This window comes from Homalodisca vitripennis, chromosome 5, assembly GCF_021130785.1.
Source record: "Homalodisca vitripennis isolate AUS2020 chromosome 5, UT_GWSS_2.1, whole genome shotgun sequence".
NCBI classification, from domain to species: Eukaryota; Metazoa; Arthropoda; class Insecta; order Hemiptera; family Cicadellidae; genus Homalodisca; species Homalodisca vitripennis.
In genome coordinates, this window is record NC_060211.1 from 20549336 (window position 1) to 20575003 (window position 25668).

The 25668-nt window shown below is 32.5% G+C and overlaps 1 protein-coding gene across 1 annotated transcript in view; it reads right to left on the reverse strand.

The window, feature by feature from the left end:
* The window catches only part of LOC124361819 (transformation/transcription domain-associated protein), a 117777-nt gene that overhangs the window by 20834 nt on the left and 71275 nt on the right, over positions 1-25668 (reverse strand). Inside the window, 17 exon segments of the mRNA XM_046815815.1 lie at positions 2171-2316; positions 4871-4913; positions 5060-5182; positions 5279-5443; positions 5548-5756; positions 6781-6877; positions 9731-9913; positions 10625-10879; positions 11255-11422; positions 13342-13513; positions 14138-14388; positions 17078-17237; positions 18146-18276; positions 19886-20125; positions 22190-22350; positions 23270-23508; positions 25401-25582. Coding sequence (XP_046671771.1) covers positions 2171-2316; positions 4871-4913; positions 5060-5182; positions 5279-5443; positions 5548-5756; positions 6781-6877; positions 9731-9913; positions 10625-10879; positions 11255-11422; positions 13342-13513; positions 14138-14388; positions 17078-17237; positions 18146-18276; positions 19886-20125; positions 22190-22350; positions 23270-23508; positions 25401-25582 — 2925 coding nt within the window.

The following is a 25668-nucleotide window of genomic DNA, read 5'->3' on the forward strand; positions in this document are numbered from 1 at the left end:
GAACAAGATCAATAGTTATTGTGGTCTCGCTCACTGCTTTCCTGTACTCAAAGGCCACGACATAGCACTTGGCCAGCCCCTGTCGTAGTTGTCTCAACACTTCTTCATACCAATTCTCTCTAAACCAGACAACCTAAACAGAACAAGATCAATAGTTATTGTGGTCTCGCTCACTGCTTTCCTGTTCTCAAAGGCCACGACATAGCACTTGGCCAGCCCCTGTCGTAGTTGTCTCAACACTTCTTCATACCAATTCTCTCTAAACCAGACAACCTAAACAGAACAAGATCAATAGTTATTGTGGTCTCGCTCACTGCTTTCCTGTTCTCAAAGGCCACGACATAGCACTTGGCCAGCCCCTGTCGTAGTTGTCTCAACACTTCTTCATACCAATTCTCTCTAAACCAGACAACCTAAACAGAACAAGATCAATAGTTATTGTGGTCTCGCTCACTGCTTTCCTGTTCTCAAAGGCCACGACATAGCACTTGGCCAGCCCCTGTCGTAGTTGTCTCAACACTTCTTCATACCAATTCTCTCTAAACCAGACAACCTAAACAGAACAAGATCATTAGTTACTGACCAATAAAAAAAAAAAATTTATTGATTTTATTTACTTTACAAATTTTCTACTCCAATTACCTCTGTTGCTCTCATCACACAACATTTAATTTGAACCAAAAATGCATGTTGCATTTTAATTTCTTTAGTTAAACAAATTTACAAACTCTAAAATGGATTATATATTTTAGTTTTTTAGTCAATACACAACATTATTTTTATTCATTTTTAATAACGTTTATATCAACAATTACGTATTTTTTAGAAGTATAGCATCCCACACCCACCAACTAGAAGAATGCTGAGAAATAATTTTGAAAAAAGAGCAGGGACAATGATGGTGGGTTAAAACCTACTGTTGTCTTTGTATAAATCTATTATCTAACACAGGTAAGCTGACAGCTGAGAGGAAGGTATGCAGAATGTATTGGACCTAACTAACTAAAGTTATGTCTGTATTGACTCCTGGATCTCATTTTATTTTTAATACTAGTATATGAACCCTACAACTGGCAACTAAACTGCTCTGTGTGAAATTTTTAAGACAATTATTCTAAAACAAATAATTAGAATTATAATCACTAATGAAAATCTTACATATTATAAATGGTTGTATTCATTATTATAAGTAGAAATTGAATATTTGCACACAAATAAAATTATTTATAATAATTCTTATTTATATAACAACAAACATGAAATATTATGACAGCAACTGATTAAAAAGGGTAAAACCACTCTTGGAAAACAATGTTGTGGTTGTTGAATAATAAATTATTCAAATTAACCAAACTGTTGGTAATTTTGTCTAGTTTGTGAAAACACATAGCACTGCATGATAAAGGTTTTATGAGTATGAAGATTTACATTTACAGAATATTCAACTTGTACAGTAATTTCTAAGAGTGTTCAAAACACACAAGTGTATTACAAGGTTTCTAATAAATAAAAACATATTTTCATATTAATAATATGCAGGATTAAAATTTCTGAAAGTTATTTTGGCACAAAATTGCCTTTAAGTTCTAGGCAAATAGCATTATCAGGCAAACATAAAATCCAAAAACAACAGTTTGTTTGCTACTGAATTCACACAAATTAGTAACTCACAATAATAAATAAAACAAAAACAAAGTACAATACAAATTATTCACATTACTGACAACTAAACACACAGAAAACATTAATAATTGCAGTATAATTAGAAGCAATAACGAATTTATGAAGTTTAACTCAGGGTTTCTTAGTTCAGTTTAGAGAAAAATCCAAAGCATCTGTCATATTTAAGTCGAAGGTTATAAAACTAGTAACAAAAACATACGAAAATAAAGGATAGTTTGTCCTCTTTGCAAAAGTGCCTAAACATCATCAGTTTAAGTCAGATATACATGAAATAAAGTAATTTACAAGCGATGCAGCAGCCACCCCATATTCGGGAGGCTACCACCAATACGGATGGCAAAATGGCATCCCTATAAAGGGTGGCTGCCAGTACGAGAGTTAATATTGAACTTTAATTTGAAGGTCAACAAAGAATTACTAAGCAGTCTACATTTTAACTAGACTTCAAAGTGATATTAAAAAGAAAATGATTGATTGGTGTCATTACTTGGTCCACAACTCCCTCTAGTGAGGACAGAACGGTGGGGTGGATGTCTCGTTGCATTCGCATGATGTGAGAGCAGCGCAGCATGGAAGGTGTAGCTTTCATCGGCCCTTGTTCAGGGGTGGGGCCCTGGCCTGCCATCAGAGTCCCTAGACAACAATCATTACTCATTATAGTTTTCATCATTTTGTGTCATTCTATAATTTCAAAAATGTATTAACCCTTCGCACGCCACTAATAAATCCATTAACTTTCCTGTAACGCCAAGACAAGTAAAAAATGTTGTTTCTTTATGTTCAAAGCTAATTTTTATTATAACTAAATTATAAAACGTAAAAGCAAAAAAGTGTAAAACAGGGCATTTTACTTAAAATTTGCATATTTATTGATAAAAATTAAAAAAGATCTATTTACAAAACTGTTTATTTCAAATAAATTTCAATTTGAAAGTTTAAAATTTCATTTTAAATGTTACATTGTAAAATGTAATGAAACTGAAAAGCAGAACTGACAAGTAAGCGGTCGGAGTTACATAAAGGGCGCTCCCGTCCCCTTGCCGCTGAATGAATGTCGTTTATAAATACTTCCTTGTCAACCGTGATAAGCACGAAGCGTGCACCAGGCATTTTGAAAACCTTTTGTGAACTAAAAACTAAAAAAAAACTCTCTTAGAGACATAATATCGGATATAACTGTATTTGGCGTTTTGGTCAAAGTCTGCCATTCTGACATATCTGTCTACGGCGTGGGAAGGGTTAAGATAAGAATATGCTCAACCACATTATAAAATTTATAAAACATAAATTTTACAATAAATTAACTCCATACCTTGAAGACATTTTTTCCGAATTTCATTAGTTAATGCTACAATTAATGTTGTAACAACAATTATTTATTCATAATAATAAGGAATACTGGATAGTAATAAAAGGACCATTGTAAAGTAAGAACCATTTTGTAAAGAAAAGGAAAACTATTTTTTGACTGTAAATCGTGTTAGAAATTACTTTTCAATAAAGTCACTATTCAATAAATATTTAAACTTTTCAAATCTTCTCATCAAAGAACTTTGACAACTGGCTATTACTCTAGTTAATAACAATTTCATTCAACATGTCATCAATTCTCAAAAAATCACTTCCCAACAAGAAACTCCTTTTTGGAAATAGATGAAAACCTAATGGTCTATGTCAGGAATATATAGTAGATGTTCCACTAATTCTCACAACACAAGACAGAAACATTTCAGTGAAGCAGGACAGCGGCACTAGAAAGCAGTCCCACCAGTGCCAGATTTGAATGGTGCACCTAAACTTTAATAAGGGTTCACAATACATCTCACCATTTATTACCACAAAACCACGTAACACAGGCTATCAGAAAAATGAATGTATCTTACTTAAATTTTCATCGTTTCATTGGGGAGTTTCAACGATGTTGCTTGCTGGATCCGGCATTTAGTCCTTGCAGCGTAGTATACAATGGACTTCATCACCGGTTACAATGTGACTTGTGAATTTATCTCTATCTTTGTTAAAGAATGAAAATAAACAGCAGAGAACGTGTCAAGTACTGTGTGTTCTTCTGTCAACATTGTTCATGCCCAATCTCACACACTTTTCATAATGAAACCTGTAAGAAACAAACTATTGGCCACAGCCACATGAGGGATTTTCTTGTCAATAATGAAGCACCTATTTGGTGAATTTCCTCATAAATTTTTCTGTCTTCATTCATGAAAGTAAGTCGCACAGATATTCAAAAATTATCATCATCATCATCAAAATTTGTATGTTCTTCCTAAATCAAAAAGCCTGCACCATTTACACACTCATCATAAACTTCAACAATCTACCAGTGAACTTCACCAGACCAAATTCTTTTATGTTTAAGGACTGAATAGCAGAGTACACTTCACAATTTATGAGATTATTGATCAACAAATAAAACACGATACCATAAAATTAAATTTGCAGAGGTGTGGAACGTAACACTATATAATGAAAGACTTGAACAGATATCTCATCACAGCCTGCGTGAACTCAATGCGCAATCGGTTCTTACTTTAGAAATGAACCTTATACTCTTAGTATTTATAATACTCTGTATAATAACTGTACTAACTAGAAAACTTTTATAGATATTCAAAACAATTAATAACATACTATCTCTAACTGTGTCAGGTAAAAGTTTTACATACAGCAACAACATTTAATGTATTATCAACTGCAGTAAATTGTCATCACATACTTGGTCAACGATAACATCTTGATGCTACTTAACCCTTGAAGCAGCAACTCTCTAAACATCAAACAGGCCCTAAAAAGTGAGTTTTAAACAATAGGATGCTTCCTAAAGGCTTTTATTTTATCTATTTTGTAATCCTTAAACTTAACATGATATTATTAAAGCCGTCCGCCACACTACTCACAAAACACATGATTTTGACACCTAGCACAAGTGTACTACAACAATTTGCTTCTACAAATTGTGAGGGATAACATGGTAGTTCACTAACAAAAAAAAGAAGATCGCAATATAGCCTATACAGTTAAGATATAAAACTGCGTTCATGCTGCTTTAAGATATAAAAATGGAACAATGACGTTGTTAATGCGGGTGGTTTGCAGCATGGCATCGTGACTGTTGTATCGTTAATGTTCAAAAGTTTAAATCCTTCAATAGATATATAGTAAAACTTACTTTGTTGTGCGTCAGAGGCTCCAGATGTTCCTTGTCCTTGAGCCTGAAACATTTATCATGATAAGTAATAAATAAGCCTAATTTGTTTCTAGGTTTACATAGAAACTGTGTATTAGAATTTTAAAATAATTTATAAATAGAAAAGTATATGTTTGGAAAAGATAACCAGACCAACTTTTATGGGCTAACCTGTTTTCCAGAAAGAGCAGCGGCCAGTTCAGCACTTTTGTACCGTTCCCTCTGTTCTATCTTTAGAGTAAGGTAGAGAGTGCGAAGTGGAAAGTATACAGCTTGCGGGTAAGTACGGCCAACCTGGTGACAGTAAAATATATATTAAATGTCAATCATTAAATTAATTACGTAAGCAGAAGTACGTCAGAAAGCAAAACTGAGAATGATGTGTCTTACCTGACTGAGTAGATTGAGCATAAGTTTTCCTTCATTGCGCACGAGACACGTGAGAAGTTGCGGTATCCACGGCAGCCACTGTATGGGTGGGACACCAACCACGTATTTATCTACAGCCTCCGCCAGTGAAAACTTTTCATCGTCGTAAGTTAGCAGCCACAAAACCTAAACAAGCAGCGAGTTGAATGAGTGTTTAAGGAGGAGCCTACTCTTAAGCAAAAGAGACATTACGTATTTACAAAAAAACTAGTAACAAAATAATTACTGACCTTAGCCAAATATTTTCTGGACTTGGACTCGTTCTGGTGGCGACAGGCATGCAGGAAGCAAGTAATGGCTGCCACTCCGGTTGTTATCACTGGAGTGCCCTTGGTGAACTGCTGTTCCATGTATTCACCCCACAATGCCCACGCCTTTACCAGGGTGTCATGCATCTGTACAGCTGCTGAGAACGCTTTGTGCGCATCGTCTGTACGACCTGTTTCATACAATACACTCACTTTTAGTATTTACAGACAGATTTCTAACTCGGTGCCAAACCGCTCCATGTTCCACAGTATTTTTCGCTAAGTGTCAGAAGCCTATTAAGGTCTTCTTAGCATTTTATTTACATTGTAATGTTTTTTGCTGGAAGATTTTTTAAAAATCTATTGCCACTTGTACACTTTTAAGATGTTCACAACATCTGCAGATATAAACAATAAGCATTTTTGAACAGATGCTGCTCTCAGCTAAGTTACAACAGCACAGTTAGCAACTGCTGGGTAGTGCACTGTGTGTTGTTCTATTGTACTAATTATTTTATTGTTTCAAGTTATAAGAATTTATTAAACATGGGTAAATGTAGTATTATAAAGTTACAAGGAGAAAGTATTACTTTACTTGATATTGCACAAACTGTTAAAATTAAATTCTGCTATCCAAGGAACGCTCCTAACCGTGAAATTGTGTATTGTGCAAACAGAAATTTGATGTAAACAGATAGATGATAATGATGCACCCTTCCTTTTTTAACACTTCTAGGATAAAAATCAGAAAGAAGCAAAGAAATGTTAATATAATACTAGTGTTACTTTAATGAACAATAATAATAAAACATTGAATTTGTCACCAAAATGTTTACATCAATTTCACTGTGTTGCTTACATGATTTTAACTTGATTTTACATTTCCCCACTTTGTTTTATTAGACAATTTTTTAAATAAAAATGTTAATTACAGTTTAATAAAATGTTTTTTTACTAATTTGCAACAATTTTCCCCTTATCTTTGAGCTAAAAATACCACAGCACTATAAGAAATAGAAAGGTGTATGAAATAATAAATTTACATACAATTTAAAACTGAAACTAGTTTTAAGAACTTACAAAATTAGTATTTTAATTTGTTGGCAAGTCTAATGTGGACTGAAATGTCCAAACAAAAAAAAGACCAAACAATCTTTTTTGTAATATAGGTAGCCTACAAAACATTGTTAATTAGCAAAACCAAACAAATCTTACCAATTTGTGACAGTAGCATTCCCTTAAGAGCATAAAACTCTGCCGTCATCTCTTTCTTGAAGTGCTTTAGATTGGTGAGTTCTACAACTTCAAGAGCCTAAAATATAAAAACATAATTTTAAAATTTGAATCAACATTTTCTAATCCCAATATTATTTTAAACAATCAAAATTAGCTTAATAAACATTTAATATCTTTATTATTAATTTTACAGTAAAATTAAATTTTGTTTTAGTATTATTTTTGTAATTTACTTTCGACATGACTCCAACAATTTGTTGAGAAACAAGTAACAAAATTATAAAACCTTCAAAAAATTGAATAGTCGAGTGTCTGTGAAGATAGGTAGAAAACTAACTACATTACCTGACTATATGAATTACAAATCCGACACATAAATATCCCAAAGAGTATTAACACAAACATGACGATGTGTACACCTCATTGAGTACACGTGATTTTCACAACTGGTGTTGTGTACCAGATCAGGTACACACCGGGCTTTCATAATTGCTATTCGATGGGGACACATTGCTATTCATTGCCTTATTGCGTTTTTATTGTTTGCCTGCCTTGGTTGTTTGTTAAATATGAGCTGCCTTTAAAGAAATATCTCAGACTATCATGTATGATTGCTTGATTTTTTTTAAGTGAATTAATTTTTTGGGTACCCCTCTAGTACACTGAGAAACATTAAAAGAAAATAATGAAATAAATTTGTTGTGCAAACTCTATATTCTTTGCTCATTATACTTAAAACGTTTAACATAAACAAAATTATTAATTTTTTTTTTCATTGTTATTAAAATATTCAATGGCATATAAAAAAGGCTGGAAATTAGCCATCGCCGTGCACTTGTTAAACCTACATTGGTTTTTACCAATCATGTATATTAACAATGTGCCACCATGCCAAAAAGACATTCGCGAGTCAATATGTATGAATGAGTCGATTACCACTGGCTTTTAAATTACACGACAAAGAAATGTATACATTATACTAGTGAATTTCATATTTTGATTTTCAATAACTATTCACAATAGTGATGATCATGAGAGCTTAAAATTACAGAAGTAGCTCCAATATACAATATAAAAAAGGTGAGAAAAACACATCCCAGACTTTATCAGCCAAATTTGTTTGATAGACTTTTTGAAACTTCTTAAATTAATTACAAATCTGAATTAACTTGGTACATTGTTTAAAGAACAATTTTGCTATCCCAACATAAATAAAAATAGAAAGAGCAAGAATATTTGGAACTGTTAATGAAGATATGATAATTGTTTGAGGAATTTCTTCCATGGTACAAACAATTTTCTCGCTGTACCAGGAAATGCAATTTTACTGTATCTCTTTTGATGTTTTATTTAAGAAATTTGCACTTATTGCATCATAACAGTAATGATCAGAGGGTCAAATAATACACTCCGTTGAGGGCTTTTGATGGTTTCTATTTATATTACGGTGATGATACAAGTATATAATATATACATAACTTTACGCATAAAAACACATCAACTCTGCAACTTCCATATAAAACATCTGATAGTATAGTAAATCGGTTTTCTTTTCAACTTACTTGTTCATAATAAAGATTAAAAACAACTAATATTTTTTGGGTATCATTAGATACAGATTACTATCCCAGTATAGTTACTGATATATAAGTTGATTCTAACAAAACTGAAAAATTTGTATCAATAAGGCTTCTAATAAAATAGGTAGAGTTTCTTTTCTCAGTAAGAACTTAAGAGATGTTGTACAAATTAAACATCTTAGAGTAATGTCTTTCCAGTCACATGTTTCTTACAAGGACAATCGTAATTTGTAAATAGCAATATTTGCATTTACACCAGTACTGATGAAGCAACACGCATAATGTTGCTTAACCGTCTATTTCCTAATTATAATAGTTACCAATATATTTTTGGTACCAATCAAAAGAAGGAATTCCAATCTATAAATATCAATAGGTTTTTTCCTCTTTAGTTTAGTAAATTGAATATGTTAATACATAAGTGAAATACCAGTTACAAGTATTTTTCTCCTTGAATTTATGTTGTGAAAAAAACAAACGTAATGAATATACATAAACGTATATGTGTGTGATGTGCTGTGACGTCTGAATTAAAATCACATACCACAACTAAAAGAAAATTCTTTTTTTTGTATTGCTGTGAACAAAATGCAGATTGCACAATTTGACATGATTCAGAAGTGCCATTTCTGCATTTCAACATACCAACCACATTACTTAGTTATTCTTTGAGCTATTGCCATACAAAGAATAACTGGTTAGATGAAGATAAGCTTCAAAGATTATACACAACTATGGTAAATATGTATAGCACAAGCACAACCACTGGACCATTGCAAACCACTTTTCATAAAACTTGAATTGCAAACTGTTATTAACCTATATATATATATATATATATATTTGACTCAGTATTATACATTATGAAATATATTCAATCTCAAACTTTTAGCAGAGATCTACATAGCCATAATACCAGAAATAAAAATAATATTGTAATGCAACATTGTAGGCTAAGCAAAACCCAACAGTCATATTTTAATTTCCCAAAAGATTTATAACAAATTAATAGGTCTAGTTAATAAGTATTCTGTAAATATTTTTAAAACTAAGCTATATAACTGGTTAATACAGAACCCATTTTATGAACTTTCAGAGTTTTTTAGTATTAATGATATATATTTCTAGATTGTCCAATTGTATATTCCAATTTGTTAGTCTAGTGGTTTAAAGCTTTTATCTGTATACTGGAATTATGTTTTATTTAACATCAAATCTAAAATATATGTACAGTATTTTTATATATTATAGTAATATCTCTTTTGACTATGCCACTTAGGTGTATTTATGACTTTGTCAATGCATTTTGTAAAATGACAATAAACATTATTCTATTCTATTAGGTATACCTCTTGTAGTTCATTCTTGCCGGACAACGTAGCCATTTGTAAGTAACATTTAACTGTCTGTCTGATCTTCTGGAAAGAGTCGCCGACCGTGATACTCGGCATTGTGTAAATCCTTGATAAAGAGTCCAGACACACGCCGGTCAAATTGTGTTTTCTAGCAATTTTCCCAAAATGGATGATGGCCTGAAAGACAAAAATATAATGTAACCTACAACTTTACGGCACAAGGTTAAAATGACAGATCGTCTTTTAAGATTAAGCTTTACAATAGAGTATTGGGGAGCTAAGCTGAAAATGTAAGATGTGAATAACAAAAGTCAAAATGGATGCTGAATAGTCAAGCTCAAAATAAGATTCAGTTAGTTTTTCTTACATCTATAGAATACAAAAGATGATAAGGTATTAACCACATGTTTCAGACATGAAATGTCATTAGATCACAGTATAAACAGGAATCTGCCAAAGTGTTGTTTTTTGTAGTCAAAAGTGTGAAACACTACAATAATTTACCAAATTCCATAAAAACTACTAGAAACTTCACAAATTTCAAACTGAAGTTCAAACAATTGCTACGAGAAAAATCAATAATCTTTTTTTATCTATTAGATTTTACACACGAAACTTGAATATGTGTAGCTTTATTCTAGTCTCTAAGTTGATAATTCACATGTCTATATGGACATGATATTTTAATCATGTACAACAGATGTAGAAAAAACAAACTCGTGTCTGTATTCTTCATGAGTACAAACTTAATACTTAAGATTGTGTGCATCCTTAATCTTGAGTCTTAGGTTTTGAAACCTGAAGAAGACGACAAACTGTTCTCAAAATATAATTTTCAATACAAACAACAAAATGTCAGAAATTCTTATCTAAATACACTGTACTCACTTGAGCCGAAGCATGGGTGCCCAGCATACTCTGACTGTTGTTGACCTGGTCATGCTGGGAGTCATAGTGTGACAGTATGAACTGGTAGTGGTGCTGTCTCCACGTGAATATATCACTCCAGTGACTCAAATCGTCTGCAATCACGGGGAGCCGGTTCCTCCACGTTTTGACAATAGCCTTCATATCTTGGAAAGTGTTATTTCGTTCGTGCAAAATACCTTGGTGAATTTGGGAAGCTTCTTGGAGTTCCATTATCTATAACAATTATTCATCTACATTCTACCAGCTTCTTCTTATTGGAATATAATACTTTTAAAACAAACACTCAAATAATTATTAAATTTTATTTTTTTGAAGCCTTTTGTGTTCAAGGACATTATCGGACCCACATAACTGAAATAAAAGTTGTGTTCCTTGGACACGAAAGGCTTCATAAAAATATAATTTCCAAAAACATTGCAATCAGCTGCTTCAGTTGCAGTAAAACATGGAGCACAACAATATTGACTTGATTAGCTGTAAAGTAATAACCAATACTTTTGGACATTCAGTTCAAAGCCATTACTTCTAAGCCGAAAGGATATGTCACAAATTCATTTCCACAACAGTCAAACTACAGATTATCCTTACCTGTTGAGCTGCTTGCAAGAGAGGCAAGTGGATGTGAGACACGATGTGAGGCAAACGACGCCATTCTCGCATGCAAGTAGCACTGGCGTTCTTCACCAGACGCTCCACCAACTGTAGGTGTTGTTCATCGGGTGGACAGATCGCCAGAAATCCTTTGTAAAGATTTACCTAACACCACGGTTTTACATTAATTTAATACATCCTAATTAAGGCCCATTATACTGGTACAAAGAATTCAATTAATATTAAATAGAAGTAATAAGTAGATTTAGAACAAAATCAGCTCCAAATTTCAATTCTACGAAAAATAGTGATCAAGAAAGTAAAACATCTCCTAACTTAAATATTTTCTAACTTTTTTTATATTAAAACAATTACTAGCCATGATAAACCTTTTTGTGTTTTGGGATTGTAAATATTTATTCATTTTCCAAACACCTCCAGATCATAGATTTTTAAATGAAATTAAAAACAAATAATCTGTTAAATTCTTTTTTATGACTTAAATATTTGGATTTTGATAGTGGTCCATTTTAGATATTTGCAAAAGCTTAAATTTTTGTCACATCTCCAATACTTATAATGAATAAAATTACATACTATTAAAATTACTCTACTAAATTTTTTTCAATCAGATCAGTCTTAATTTAAAAATATGTAATGTTGAAGATGGAGCTTATATTGACTTTTCATATTTTAATCACTATATTGAAAAATCACAATGACCAATATTGTATAACTTTCTATTTTTTGAGGCCTTTTAATAGCAAAAACGTATCATCACTGCATAACTATTATCCTGTGTTATCAGAATTAAAAAGTCTTATATAACTTTTCAATTTTGTTTCGATACATTTTTACAAAATCCAATCTGACTATAGTGTACAGGAGTTTATCTTCATGTTATGTCAAATAGATTACACCAATTCCTAGTTTGAGAGCCAAATGTACAAAAAAGGCTACAATTGATAAGATAATGAGCAACTAAAACGTACACTGCCTTTTATTCTAAACGTATTTTCCAAATATATAAATTTGCAGTCCACAGACAGTATATATTACTGCCTATACTTTAGGCTAGGCCTACAGACAAAATTAACTTAAGTACTAATCACACACTAATTAAACCTGACTAGTAATTCCAAAACGATTTTGGGAGTGCACTACGTGCCGCCAGCAGAAATCCCAATAGCCGTGTGGGAAGCGATATGATGCTAAACAGTTTTCACAAATGTTTTTTATGAATAACCTCTTGCCTAAATATGTACGCTATCTAAAGGAATAGATAAAAAACACTTTCAAGTAGTATTTTGTTCCCACTAGATTGTGGTTGCTCTTTTGGTTATTTCTTTTAGACCCAATTTACTGCCATAAGACAGCATTCAATAAGTTGTTTCAAGTAATCAGCTAGTTCTATTTATGCTTTTGTACTAGATACATTTTGCAACCTCGCTTTTACACTACCAGTTGACCAGATTGTTTTTAAACGTTTTGTTGTGTTTACCGTAAGTATGTAAACGTGGGTGTATGTGTAATTACCGAGTGTGTAAAATGGTGTGAGAAAGACTTTCAGATGAATTTCTGGCTGATATGCTCCTCTGAGACTCACTGCCGGCATTTTCCTGCCAACATCCCTGCTACAGATAAGAACGACAAGCCGAGGAGAGCATGCCATTTGTGCAGATGGACACCACATGGATGTGCCGCGATTGCAATGTTCCACTTTGAGTACCCGACTCTTTCTTCGCCTTTCATACCATCAAATATTTCTTGTGTACTATTACTAACTTGTACCTAGAGTGTGCCTTAGTATGTTTATGAGAAAATACTACATATTTCATCTTATACACATATTTTGTAAATATAATAACTTTTGTGTATGATTTGATTAATTTCTGTATAAATACACAAAATACTTCTAAAGTTTTTAATTGAGTATTTTATATAACACTTCTGCTGTAAACCCAAATCACAAAAAAACCAAATCTAAAATTTTTTTAAATTAACTTTTTAGGGTACTCTTACTGATAAACCGCCCAATAGACTACAATAGAAATTCTGTACAGTACACATAAGTATAAACTCACTTTCCACAACATATCACTTGGACAGTTGCTCTCCACATGGTTCAAAGCTTCTTTCATCAAGTTCCAGTCGGGAACCCTCCAAGCGCACTCCAGAATCAAGTATGGGTTTACGTGGTTCTTTGTTTTACCATAGTCTAGAAGATGCTCCCATTGGTTGAGTTCCTTTGAACACCTACAATTCAAAACATACATAATCAATATTGATACTGTTTATTATTAATGAAATAAAAAAAATAATGTTTCATGTGTTAGAAAAACTTGACAGTATTTTATTGTCATCAAATTTAAATGTTTTCATGATTGAAATATAGACTTATGATTTAAAGATGTAGATTTGAACACTTAAGTTTAGATTAATTTCTACACATAACAAAATTAAATAAATGATTTAACCGGCATTACATCTATTAGTAAATTAATCAATCTACAATTGAAACGGAACCTTAACATTTGGCGTCCAATAACTAGGGCTCCATTATACATTGTAATTGGAACCGTTACATTTGGCGCTACCAATGTGACACAGACATATTCAACATTAACTGAAACTCTCACAGCTTGTAAGCAGGTAAAATTTTCATGAATAATTAAGGCTCTTAGGATACTTGGGGTTATTAAAAATGTTTTTGTTTCTAAAAATAACCATGATATTCTGTACCGAAACAGGTAAAAAAAAACTTGACCTCAACTACCACATATTGTTCACAAGCTAGGAGAAGAGAACTGACTCTGTTAAACACGGATGTATAGCAGGTACTGTGCCTTGATCATGAACAACTTATTTAGGAAAACTTACCTGATCCACTGTTTCTCCCACAGTTTCTGTTCACTGATCAAACTGAGCGGAGAAGGATTCGTGGCGTAGTCTTGCCTCCCTTTCCCTATGGCAAGCTCATATGCTCCCAGAGCTTGTTCGAAAAACCCTTGCTGTTCGTATGCCAATGCAATGCTGGTTTCACGATACTTGGCATGTTTCTGCCATAAACCACACCACATGTCCTCCTCTCTCAGTGTCATGTACATTTCTGCCAGATTATCCATTATGCTCTACAACATTATAACATGTGTAATAGTATAAATTGTAAATAACCTGCTATTTAAAATGTTTTTAAAATATTTTAAAACATGAAGATGTTTTAGTTAATTCATAATACAACATCTATTGTCTGGTTGGAAAACAACATTTTCAATGATTATGGCATTATTTACACCAAGTCTTTTTAAACAATTAATTTTGATTTCTGTTTATTTTAGTGATGTTTTCATAAAACAGAAACAAAAATGAAAACACTTTTTAACAATATTAAACACAAACTAAAATTCAGTACTTGAGAAATATGATGATAAGGTGACAAGGGATATAAAGAGTTAGGACACTTAACCAGGACTAATCACAGAAGCAGTGGATTAAATTTCTTATTTAAATACATAGTCAATTTTATCAGTATCTTCCAAGCACATACAAAATGTGGATATTTTTCACAAACTTTTCATTCTGCTTACATTATCTTGAGTTTTTCCTTACTAAACTCGCTTAAGTTTATTAATCCATATATTGTGCAAAGGTTATTGATCTATATATTGTGTACAGGTTTTTTATCTATATATTGCGTATAGGTTATTGATATATATATGTTGTTTACAGTTTATTGATCTGTATTGTGTACAGGTTATTGATCTCTATGTTGTGTACAAATTGTTGTCAAAAAATTATTGTTTGTCATTTGTAACGTATTATCAGCAAGCTGCAGAGTATTTATAAAAATAATATTGGCCATTTCTACAATGGGCCTCTCTCTTAAAACGTTTGACAGAGATGGAGAATTAGTGCAATTTTATTTTTAATCCATTTTATTTTGTTTGCAAATAATATTGTTTCTTATATATTCATTCTTGCCTTTAATTTAATATTTTAATCATTGTTTATACATGCAATAAGTTCTAACAAAATATTAATAATTACTTTAACCTGGTTTATAGATACTCAAATATAATAAACACAAAGTTAAATCTCAATAAAAATTTGGTAATATTAACCCTTTGCGTGCCACGGCGACGATACATCGTCGCCAAAAACCCTTGCGAAAAGTGCCACGGCGACGATGGATCGTCGCCGACTTACTGTGCGAAAAGTGCCAGGCGACGATCCATCGTCGCCGTCTGTTATCGTAATTTTTAACGCTTTATTTTTCATGAATTCTTTTCACAACCAATATTGTTTTATTTGTTAACTATCCTGCAATAGATAAATAATAGTTCACATGGTACTTTATATTAGTGAAGTTAAAAAAATCACAGAATAATAGAAGCAACAACAGCTGGCGGTGATCAACCGGGCGCGTAACATCGTTGGCGCGTAAACAACTCGCTACGTATAGTATGCGTAATATCTAAAATAATACGTTCGGTCACATGGTTGTGTTTACATCGTTTTGAGGTTAGGATCTCTAAAATGATTTTGTTAAATTGGTATCTCCCGTGCGTGCGTGCTTGCGTGCGCGTGCGTGTGCGTGATTGCGTGCGCGTGCGTGTGCGTGCGCGCGCTTGTGTGTGTGTGTGTGTACATATTTTTTGGGAAAATATGAAGAACATATATTAGATATACTTTAGAACCAAAGGATAAATGTAAGTAATGCATTAATTATTTTTGTTTTAGTGTTGTGTTACCGGTACTGAAAAATGATTTTTTCATTATGTACATAATTTCAAGCATTGTTATGTAACTATAGTAATTATATAAAAAAGTTAACCATTATTTTTTTTTCACATTAACAATGTTATAAAGAATATTTAAAAAATTCTTCCCATGGTAAAATTGTTTCTTATTAATTTGTAAAAAAAAATAAAAACTAAAAAATAAAAATTGCTTTATACATTTTTTGGTTTTGACATGCCAAAACTAATATTATTTTATGTTGTTTTATTTTGTTTTGTAACATTTTATTGTAATACAAGTTTCTACAAACATTTTAATACCTGTTTCATAAAAATAGTATGAAAAATAAAAAAAAAATATATTGTTTTTTTTTCCGGAAGCCCGGTAATACTTCTTATTATTCCCTGGCATTTTTCGCATATGACTTGCAATATAGTTGCTAGTGCATTTCTTTTGTACTAAATTTTTTGCCTTGTGGCATTCAAAGGGTTAATAAATACTTACACAATGAAACATGTACAAACAAATAAAAGAAAAAATACACGAAAAAAATTTAAAAAAATGTATGTAGTGTAAGAAACTAAAAAAAAACAGACATCTTATTAGACTATTACTCTACAATAGAGAATAACTAAATTTTTAAAATATAAAATAAATGTTCAATAAATTATAATATATCATCATACTAATCTTTGTTAGGTATTCAACACAATTAGTAAACAGCCCTCACATCTATACAGGTTGGAACAGATCATATATTGTTTTAATGTGCCAACTCATCTCATTAGCCTGCTAAATATGATCACCTCATAGATTTTATGGTTCTAGGAAACAGGAAGAGTAAGCTCCATACGAGCTTGGCCTCTCCAACACACACTAAAATATATTTAACACCATTTTTAAAATGGCATGTAATTTAAATTAAACATAATTTTGCCATTTTAAAAAACCTAACAATTTACACTGTTATTAATCAATTATGAAATAGTAAATTCAAGTTACTATTAGAGTTGTATTAGAACAAAATTGTTTTGTCCTGCCAAATATATTTCACCGACAAAGAACTGTTCTATTATTTACCTGTTGAGGAGTGCCCTCTGGTTCGAAGTCGTAGCACTCAACAGGATCTCTTCTGGCCTTGGTCTGAGACTGCTGGTTCTGCTCCATGGCTATCTTCTCCAGAGTCAGAGTCATGCGGTGCCACAGGTTGTGAGACTTCCCCAGATAAGACATCACCACACTGATAAGTCATGAAATAATTAACCCAACCATATATTGTTATTTTTTCTTAGGTTTAGTACCATATGAGGTCTGAAAACAGAAAATATTGAAAGTGATTCTATCTTCATATATAACTTTATTACTTGCAATGCATTAAGGTTTTTTTATTTACAATCCCAAAGCGAAACGTTAATCGATTCATTGGAAATATCCTTTTATTTACTAAAGCAGATTATTTGTTAATTAGGTAATCTATCTACAGGTTTTATAAACAAAGTACAACAAAATTAAATTTTCATAATCGGTAATTTTTGTAATGCCGATCAGCTGTCATGCGTGAATCGACACAGCAGAATAATGGTACTATGGAAAGATAATTATTTAATTAGGTTATGTATTTACCATTTTAAAAATACAAAGATGGTAAAAACATGTTATGATGGTAATTAAAGATAATTAAAAACATGGCAAGTTTCCACAGATTCAATTGCCGAAACCCATTAACCAATTTTTAAATCCGAGTTTATGTTGAAGATTAGTTGGATTCGAGATTCGGCTTCAACACATCACACAACACCAGATCCTCACCATTCATCAACCACGTAAATAAATTTAATATTATGTAGTTATGTATCTGTAGCACTACAATTACAAACAGATCTATAATGTTTAGTTTAGTAGTAGGCATATCTTATTTGTCATAATGTCATTAATATAATTTTAGTTGTGGAACTCTTTTAGCAAACAAATATTCTCATGAACAAGGTCCACCCGTATATACAAATTTTTAAAATTCTAATAAAGCTTAAACAATTTTTCTTAATAAAGTATTTTATACTTATAATTATTTTTTAACTGTTTATTTGTACATAAATTTTAAACCATACAACTAGAAAGCAAAGAGATTAAATTTTATCATTAACTTACGTTTTCATGGCCACCGGTGGGTTACAATGTGCAAGGGCCTCGAAAAACACAGCAATTGCACTCGGATGATTGTCTTTTTGTGTGAGGTGGCTCCCACTCACCAAGAATGGCATTATTTCTCCAGTGAGTGACTGTAAACACAAAATGGTAATTAATTGGTTACACAATTGCAAAATTCCAGCACTACTCTAGTTGGAGTACATTAAAAAATAAATACCTCAACAGTTTTCACACAATATCAGAATCAAAAGAAGCCGGCACAATAATTACTTCCAAAGAAGGTTAGTGGAGAGATCCATTTGCACCTTGATTTGGACAACAAAGGCTCCTTTAACCTGTTGATTAGTGAGTTTTTTTTTAGTGTGCATGGCTCAAAAAGTGAGTTTTTTAACTTTTTTTTAATTTTTTGGATTTTTGAGTATTTTATTTTGGTTATTCAAATAAAAAAATTTTTAATTTTTAATTTATCACTATAAATAAAATAAATCACTATCGAATTCTTCGCCTTCACCACCCGAATCCAAAAAGAACTTGCGTATTTCATCATCATTTAGATGGCTACGGCCAGCCTTTGGCAACAAAACTAATTAGGTTTTTAGTAAATCAGACTAATCACATGAGAAAAACAAAAACATAACCTCTAACACGGGTTTCAATGTCACAGCAAGAGGTAAAACTACTGGTTCCCGCGAAGCCACATGTAGGGCTTTGTTACAGAACGAAACAAAACTGAACGCTCCTACGATCTAGCGGATACTCTGAGAACTACTTGGGCCAGTGATGTTCCGTAGTACTTACCACAGCTGCTAGATGTCTAGAAAACAATATCCTTACGAGTCACAAGTATTGCGGTGAAACTAACCAGTAAAACTGTTCAAACCGCAACAGTTGCGTTGTTACTAACCTATACCTTAGTTTAGTACTGCGCCGCAGGCTACTAATCAACAAGTTAAAGTCTCAGGAGTGCTTGAAAATTGTACCTTCTTTCTCATTTTTATTACAGTTTTATGCTTGAAATAATGAGAAGAAAGAAAGAAGAAGGTTGCTGGATAAATTGTGTTTGTTATGAAAAAAGTATTTTACGAGGTCTGCAAAAGAGGCGACAAAGTGTGTCTTCTTAACATTCTAGCAGTGAGTGACGTTTCTGTGTTAAGAAACACATTACAATAACCAGCGATTAAAGTTGACTCTCTGATTCTTAAATAAGTTGGCGGTAATACCGTCCACTGTTTTCTTTGTACAGCTCACCATTTGGAGCTGAAAATTCTTAATAAGTTTGAGTCTCATGTATCAGCTGCTTCAGAGAATCACTATTAGGTTCTTTGAGGCAATATGATGGTTCTTTTCTAGGCAGTACAGGGTGACCACCAGAACTGCGGAAACTGTACAGAATCAGCCCTCCCACACATCTTACTTGTGGTAATTAGATGAATGAAAGTGGTCAATAATAAATACCACAGTATAGTAGACCTTGCAAACTATTTGGTAGTGTTTACTAATACAATTCTATGGCATTTCATTCATAATCTACTTAAAATTATATTATTTCCAAAATAAACAGTTTTGCAAAAAATAGGTACACTTAATGTATAAGAATAATTTTTCATGTTAAGTAAACAGAACTGCATTGGTTAGAAGGCAGCTAATAGGAATTGGATTGATAAATCTAGCAAGAAACATGTAAAAACAGTTGAACAGTTAAAACTACTAATCAACTATTAAACAGCATTAACAGTTCACCTCTTGTTGGCGACTGTTGAGAATCGCCCACAGCCTAGGGAAGAGCTGTAACCAGACAGTTTCTGCCAACTGTGTATCCATGTGACAGAGTTGGGTCATGGCACTCAACAATTGGCTGGTCTGCACTTCTCTGGCTTCCTCGAGGAACTTGGCCTGAGTCGCAACCAGCTGGTTCAGCGTGGTACGCCGGTTCGCTTCCTCATCTATTTCTTTCACTTCCAAGTCTATCTCCATTTCGTCCTGTGAAAACCAGCACTGAGTTTTAAAACAAAATAGGTCCAAGGGGTGTTTGGTAATGTTACTACTGTTTTCAGTATTTTTAGTTGGAAATAGTATTAAAAATGTTTCTTACTAAAACATTTTTAGTACTGTCTTAGTAATAAAAATTTTAGTAATGTAGTAGTACTATACATGGGCTTCTCCACATTTGAGTAAGGGAAAATTCACACTTATTGTTCACATTTACACTTTAAATAACACTCTTAAAAAGAGATTAAAAATTAATTCTTTAAAAAATCTGCAAAATAACACTGTACAGATTTATTTCAACTACAATGTAAAAAAATTACTCTCTCTAGTATTATAGAGGACAACTCCTTAGTCAAGAACGTCCTTGTAAACAATCCGGAGGGCAGAAGACCACCAGAAAGGCCCAAGTTGAGATGGCGAGACCAGATCAGAAGAGACATAAGAAAACTGGGAAGAAGGGAAGAAGAGGCAATGGATAGAGAGATCTGGAGGCAGTGTGTTGGCGAGGCAAAGTACCACCTTGGGTACCAAGAGCCACGGCAGTAAGTAAGTAAGTAAGTATTTATATGTTAAACTAAGCAATCTTTATGTTGAAATCTAAGATAGATTTATAAATAAAATTATTCAAGATTGCTCATAACTATACATTAGGGAACAGTGTATTTTATTCCCAACCAATAATAGTTTAAAGCTAGAAAAGCCAACATCTTGTATGACATGTATAGTAGTCAATAATACAGTGATGAAAATTTGGGACTCAGAATTTAATAAAAAATTACTTCAAAACCTAAAGTAAAATGCTTTAAAATTACTGAATTAAAAAAGCACATTATACCAATTTCGGAGTTTGACGATGATCATCTGTAAGAATTATAATTCCTCTATTCCGCTATACAGAAACTCAAAGATATTTAACACTACAGAACAACTGCACAATCCAGTTCAAGGCATCGTTTTTACCAAAGTTTACACAGTTCTACTTGTTTCAACATCACATACTTGCAAAAAAAAGTAAAAACAATACCCTTTTTTACGTTTCTTTTACAGAAAATGTGTGTATTTTACTTTTGAAGCATTGGTTAAAATAGAATAAGCATTAAAATAAAACATTAATGGAGCCCTAAGACATTGCCATTAAAGAGAGTGTGCGTGCCAACTCGAGGGTAATTTCTTTAAAAACATTACTGATTGAGTATTGAAAACTGTGAACAGTGCATTTCAGAGTGGTATATAAACCAATAATTCATTTTGAGATAATGGTAAAAACATGCAGGTGCATGGAAGCATGTCTGTTATTTTTCTTAAATGTACACAATAAGAAGTAGTTCGTGTAACTAATGGAATGAAAATTGGCCAGTGCTCCCAACCCCTTTTGGAAAAAGACGTTAAAAATGCACTAAATACAGAACAAAACAATTATAACTGATCTGTTTGATAACACATAGTCAATCAGATGAGACTACAACACAACATGCTGACATTGGCAGCTGATTTTCACTACCACATCAGTTGTTGCAGTTCCCACAGTCAACATTAAAAAAGCTATTTTTTAAATCAATGCACTACTGCCTCATTCCGTCCTTCATTCAATATTCTTTTCCTAGTCTAAATCCTAATCATAAACTGCACATAACAAGTGTATGAATTTTCTATATCAGAATGCATTTTAACATGTCACAGGCAGTAAAATCTACCAATAACACAGCTGAATGCGTACAGAGTGTAGAAAAGATTTTACACCAAGATAGCAGCGATAACTCCATATTCCACAAAAATAGGTCAAAACATCTATTACTTTCCGGAAAGCTCATTTATGATGTGTGGTAATGTGTAATTATACACAAAATAAAATAAAATGCCTCTGATTAGTACGAAAATAATGATTTGTTTTTGCAAGAAGATTTATGATTATCGTGTGAAGTAATTGCTAAAAAGGGGTATACAATATACCCCTTTTATTTCCACCAACACCCTTAAACTGTAATGTTATTTTAAAACAAGTGTTTCACGAAGTGAAGTGCACAATATACGAGTGTCATCAAAAAGTTGCCTTACCTGTGAGGAGTCAAGGAGACCAGCATCAATCTCTGTCGCCTCGTCAGTTTTGACGTTAGTGTACAGCGAAAAGTTCTCTCTGTCAGCAGGATCTGCCAGCACTATCACAGATGATAAACTTGGCAGCAGCCCTGATTCCCTGGCCAGCTGAATCTGACTGTCTGAAAATAAAATGTTTTCCCATCATGAATGACACTTTTTATTTGTTATCAATGTCCATAACAGGGAAGGAATAATAAATGCTTATAATATCTAATCAAATTAATTTTTGAATCAAAATATAATGCAACATTACCTGACAATTTTTGTCGTCAATTTTGAACTCCCTGAATGTCAAGATTTGTGTTTTATACATTGGGTAAAAATGTAATTTAATTCATTCCATCGTCCTAAAACTATAATCTTGCAATAACAACTTTACCAACTTTACAAACTAGTTATATTTTGAAATAGATTTAAAACTAACAATCCATATTGTGCTGTTGGAAGTAACTTTTTCAGCAAACTCTTTCATAAAATTGGTTAAGTTAAAAATAGGTAATTCCCAATTGTGACAATGTAGAAAATAAATTAGTACCATAAAAGTAATACTTGATTTTAACAATTAATCACAATTTCAAATTAATTACCGATTAGATTATTTAAAAGAATAACACAGAAATGATCCAAAATGACGGGCAATTCAAATTTATATATTAAAATATCACTGATTTCATGTACAAACTTTACAGATCATGTCTTTACTCTCATATTTTTTGCACACCCTTTATTTCTAACTACCTGACGCGACTTTGCCCTTAAAAATTCGTTATCTCCATTACACCAAGGATCTGTTTTTTGTTACTTGTTGCAGGTTTATGACTAAAATTTCACATAATTGTTGTCAATCCTTCTTTTTATATTCTTAAAAGTAAATAAATAATTTGCTTTTAATTTATATGACAGTTAATTGTTATATGTGAATTTTTATTGTGATTGAGATGGATAATAAATAAAACAGTTTAAGAATTATGCTTATTAGACACAATAATGTTTTACTTGTCATTATGCTAGGTACTAAACTGACTGAACAATACACACTTGAGGTGGCAGTGACCATGATAAGCTCTATGCACTGTTTGAGCCAGAAGTGTTGACTCATGGGTTCCCAGTTCTGGGAGCTGGTGATGTACATCAGGCGGTCGTACAGCCGCCGCCGCATCGACCCGTCCAAGATCTCAAAGAACTTTGCTCTGATCTGAGGCTGGGTGCAGCGCAAACCTGCCAGAAACGCTGGCTCCAGCTTCACTGTCAACTCTGATGTTTTCAAACTTTCATCTCTGGAAAAAGTTCGTACTTCATCTTCAACTGTTAAATACTTATATACTTCAAACATTTCACTTGTAAGGTATTGTTGGAAAATTGAAGCAAAATATTACACCTCTTTTGTTTAATATGTACAAATACATCTGCTGAAATCATCCCAATGTCAGTTTTTCCAAACATATGACTTATTTAACTTAATTACATTTAAACACATAAAACCAATATTTAATACTTTTATTTTTGTGAGGCCTTTCGATAGCAAGGCTATCTTCGTGATGTGTCTTTTTGTGATGTGTCTGACAAAGATAGCCTTGCTATTGAAAGATCTCACAAAAATAAAAGTATTAAATATTGGTTTTATGTGTTTAACTGTAATTAAGTTAACAGTAGCCAATATAAGCTCCATCTTCAACATATGACTTATTGTTTCCAGTCATAAACTACAGACTCCAATAACACTAGGTACAAAATTTTATAAAATGTCAGCAGTAGAGAAAAATTAAGAAAAAGTGCTAATTTTTTATCTTTTGTATATATGTATACTGTTCACCCTCTATAAAATTTTATCCTCAACATTTTTTAAATATTTTTCCTTCGAGATGGTTTCGCTGAAAGCCGTAAAAAATGTAAAAAATCATATGTAAGTTTTGAAACACTTAAGAAAGAAACTAATAAATAGTTTTGAAACTTTTTAATTAACATGTTTACTGGGTTGTTAAATTTAGTAAACTGTCTCATATTGCAACGTGAGACACTAGTGACTAATACGTAATAATAGTACTCTTTTCTTGTAATAATTATAAAATATACCTCACTGGTGACTCATGAAGATGGTGGACTTTTGCACTTCATAGTTTTTAGTATCGGTCAGTGCTGGAGCACTTCATGTGAAATTAGTGCTCTGCTAGACTGTATTCTATTAGGGAGCCCCACCATGTACGGTGTTAACTTTGTAACTGTCCGCTCTTTTAACCGCAAATGTTTTATATTTAATTAAACCAATATTAAATTTTTTAATAAAGCTCCAATACATGACAAAACGTAAAGATCTACCCTGTATCTTGGAAGCTGATGCAATAACGTAGGAGACAATGACAGCAGAAATCAGTGCAAATAAAGGAAACAACTGTGCCTGTCTTAATCATGAGTGACTCATGCCACACAAGGAATACTGTGTAAGAAAAACAATTTATGTGCGGCATGAGCCACCCGTGACTCATACTTAATGATATTCTGGATTGTAGTAATAATAAAATATACCTCTTACCGCTTCAATTCCCAATTAAACCGGTAAAATACTGTTAAAAACATATGCTTGGCAAAATAAAACAGGTTTTGTGATCCATTAAGGATTTCAAATAAAAGTAAGAGTATTCTATGAGTCACTTCATACTGCAACAAACGTGTTAATGCATTACATATAATCTTTCACACAAATAAAATTTCAAAACTCGTTGAAATATGTACATTATTTGAAATACCAAGATAATTTTCAAACGTGAAATCTAAATATCATTCTTTAAATTGTCCTGACAAAATTAAGTTACAAATTTCTAACACAAGTCAGCTGTTTTTACGTTGAGAAATCCGCATGCCTCATCCTTTAACTTTCTCCACGACACTGAAATAGTAGTACTTTAACACATTCGGAAAAGACATCAACATCTGGAGAAAAACCCCCACACAGAACCTTTGTTATATTCTTTATATATTTGATCTATTATATCTTTATATATTATACTTATATTCTTCTGAATCCCCAGTGATTTTACTGTGCAGTAAATGGTATTCTTTAACCATATCATTGATTGGGTCTCTAAGGGTTATTATACCTTCGGACTCTTGTGAAATTTGATAGAAAATAAACATGTTTTGTGATAAAGATTTCTGAGAAACAAGTTCTGACCTGTAAACTGAGTTAACCAACTCGAGGAATTGTGTGTTCAGATCAGGGAACCTCTTCTCCACGTACTGCATCATCTTGACCAGGAGAATGGACTTTTCCCTTAGACTAGGACCAGCATTCAGTTGAGATGTGCCGGCCAATGCACACCCATTCTTGCCAACCTTCATCCATTCTTCAACCATCTGTGATAGACAAGTAATGCTTTCAGTGCACCAATACTTCTCTTAACACTCCAGTAGTCGCGCGGAGCACAGTTGTGCTCCAGGTA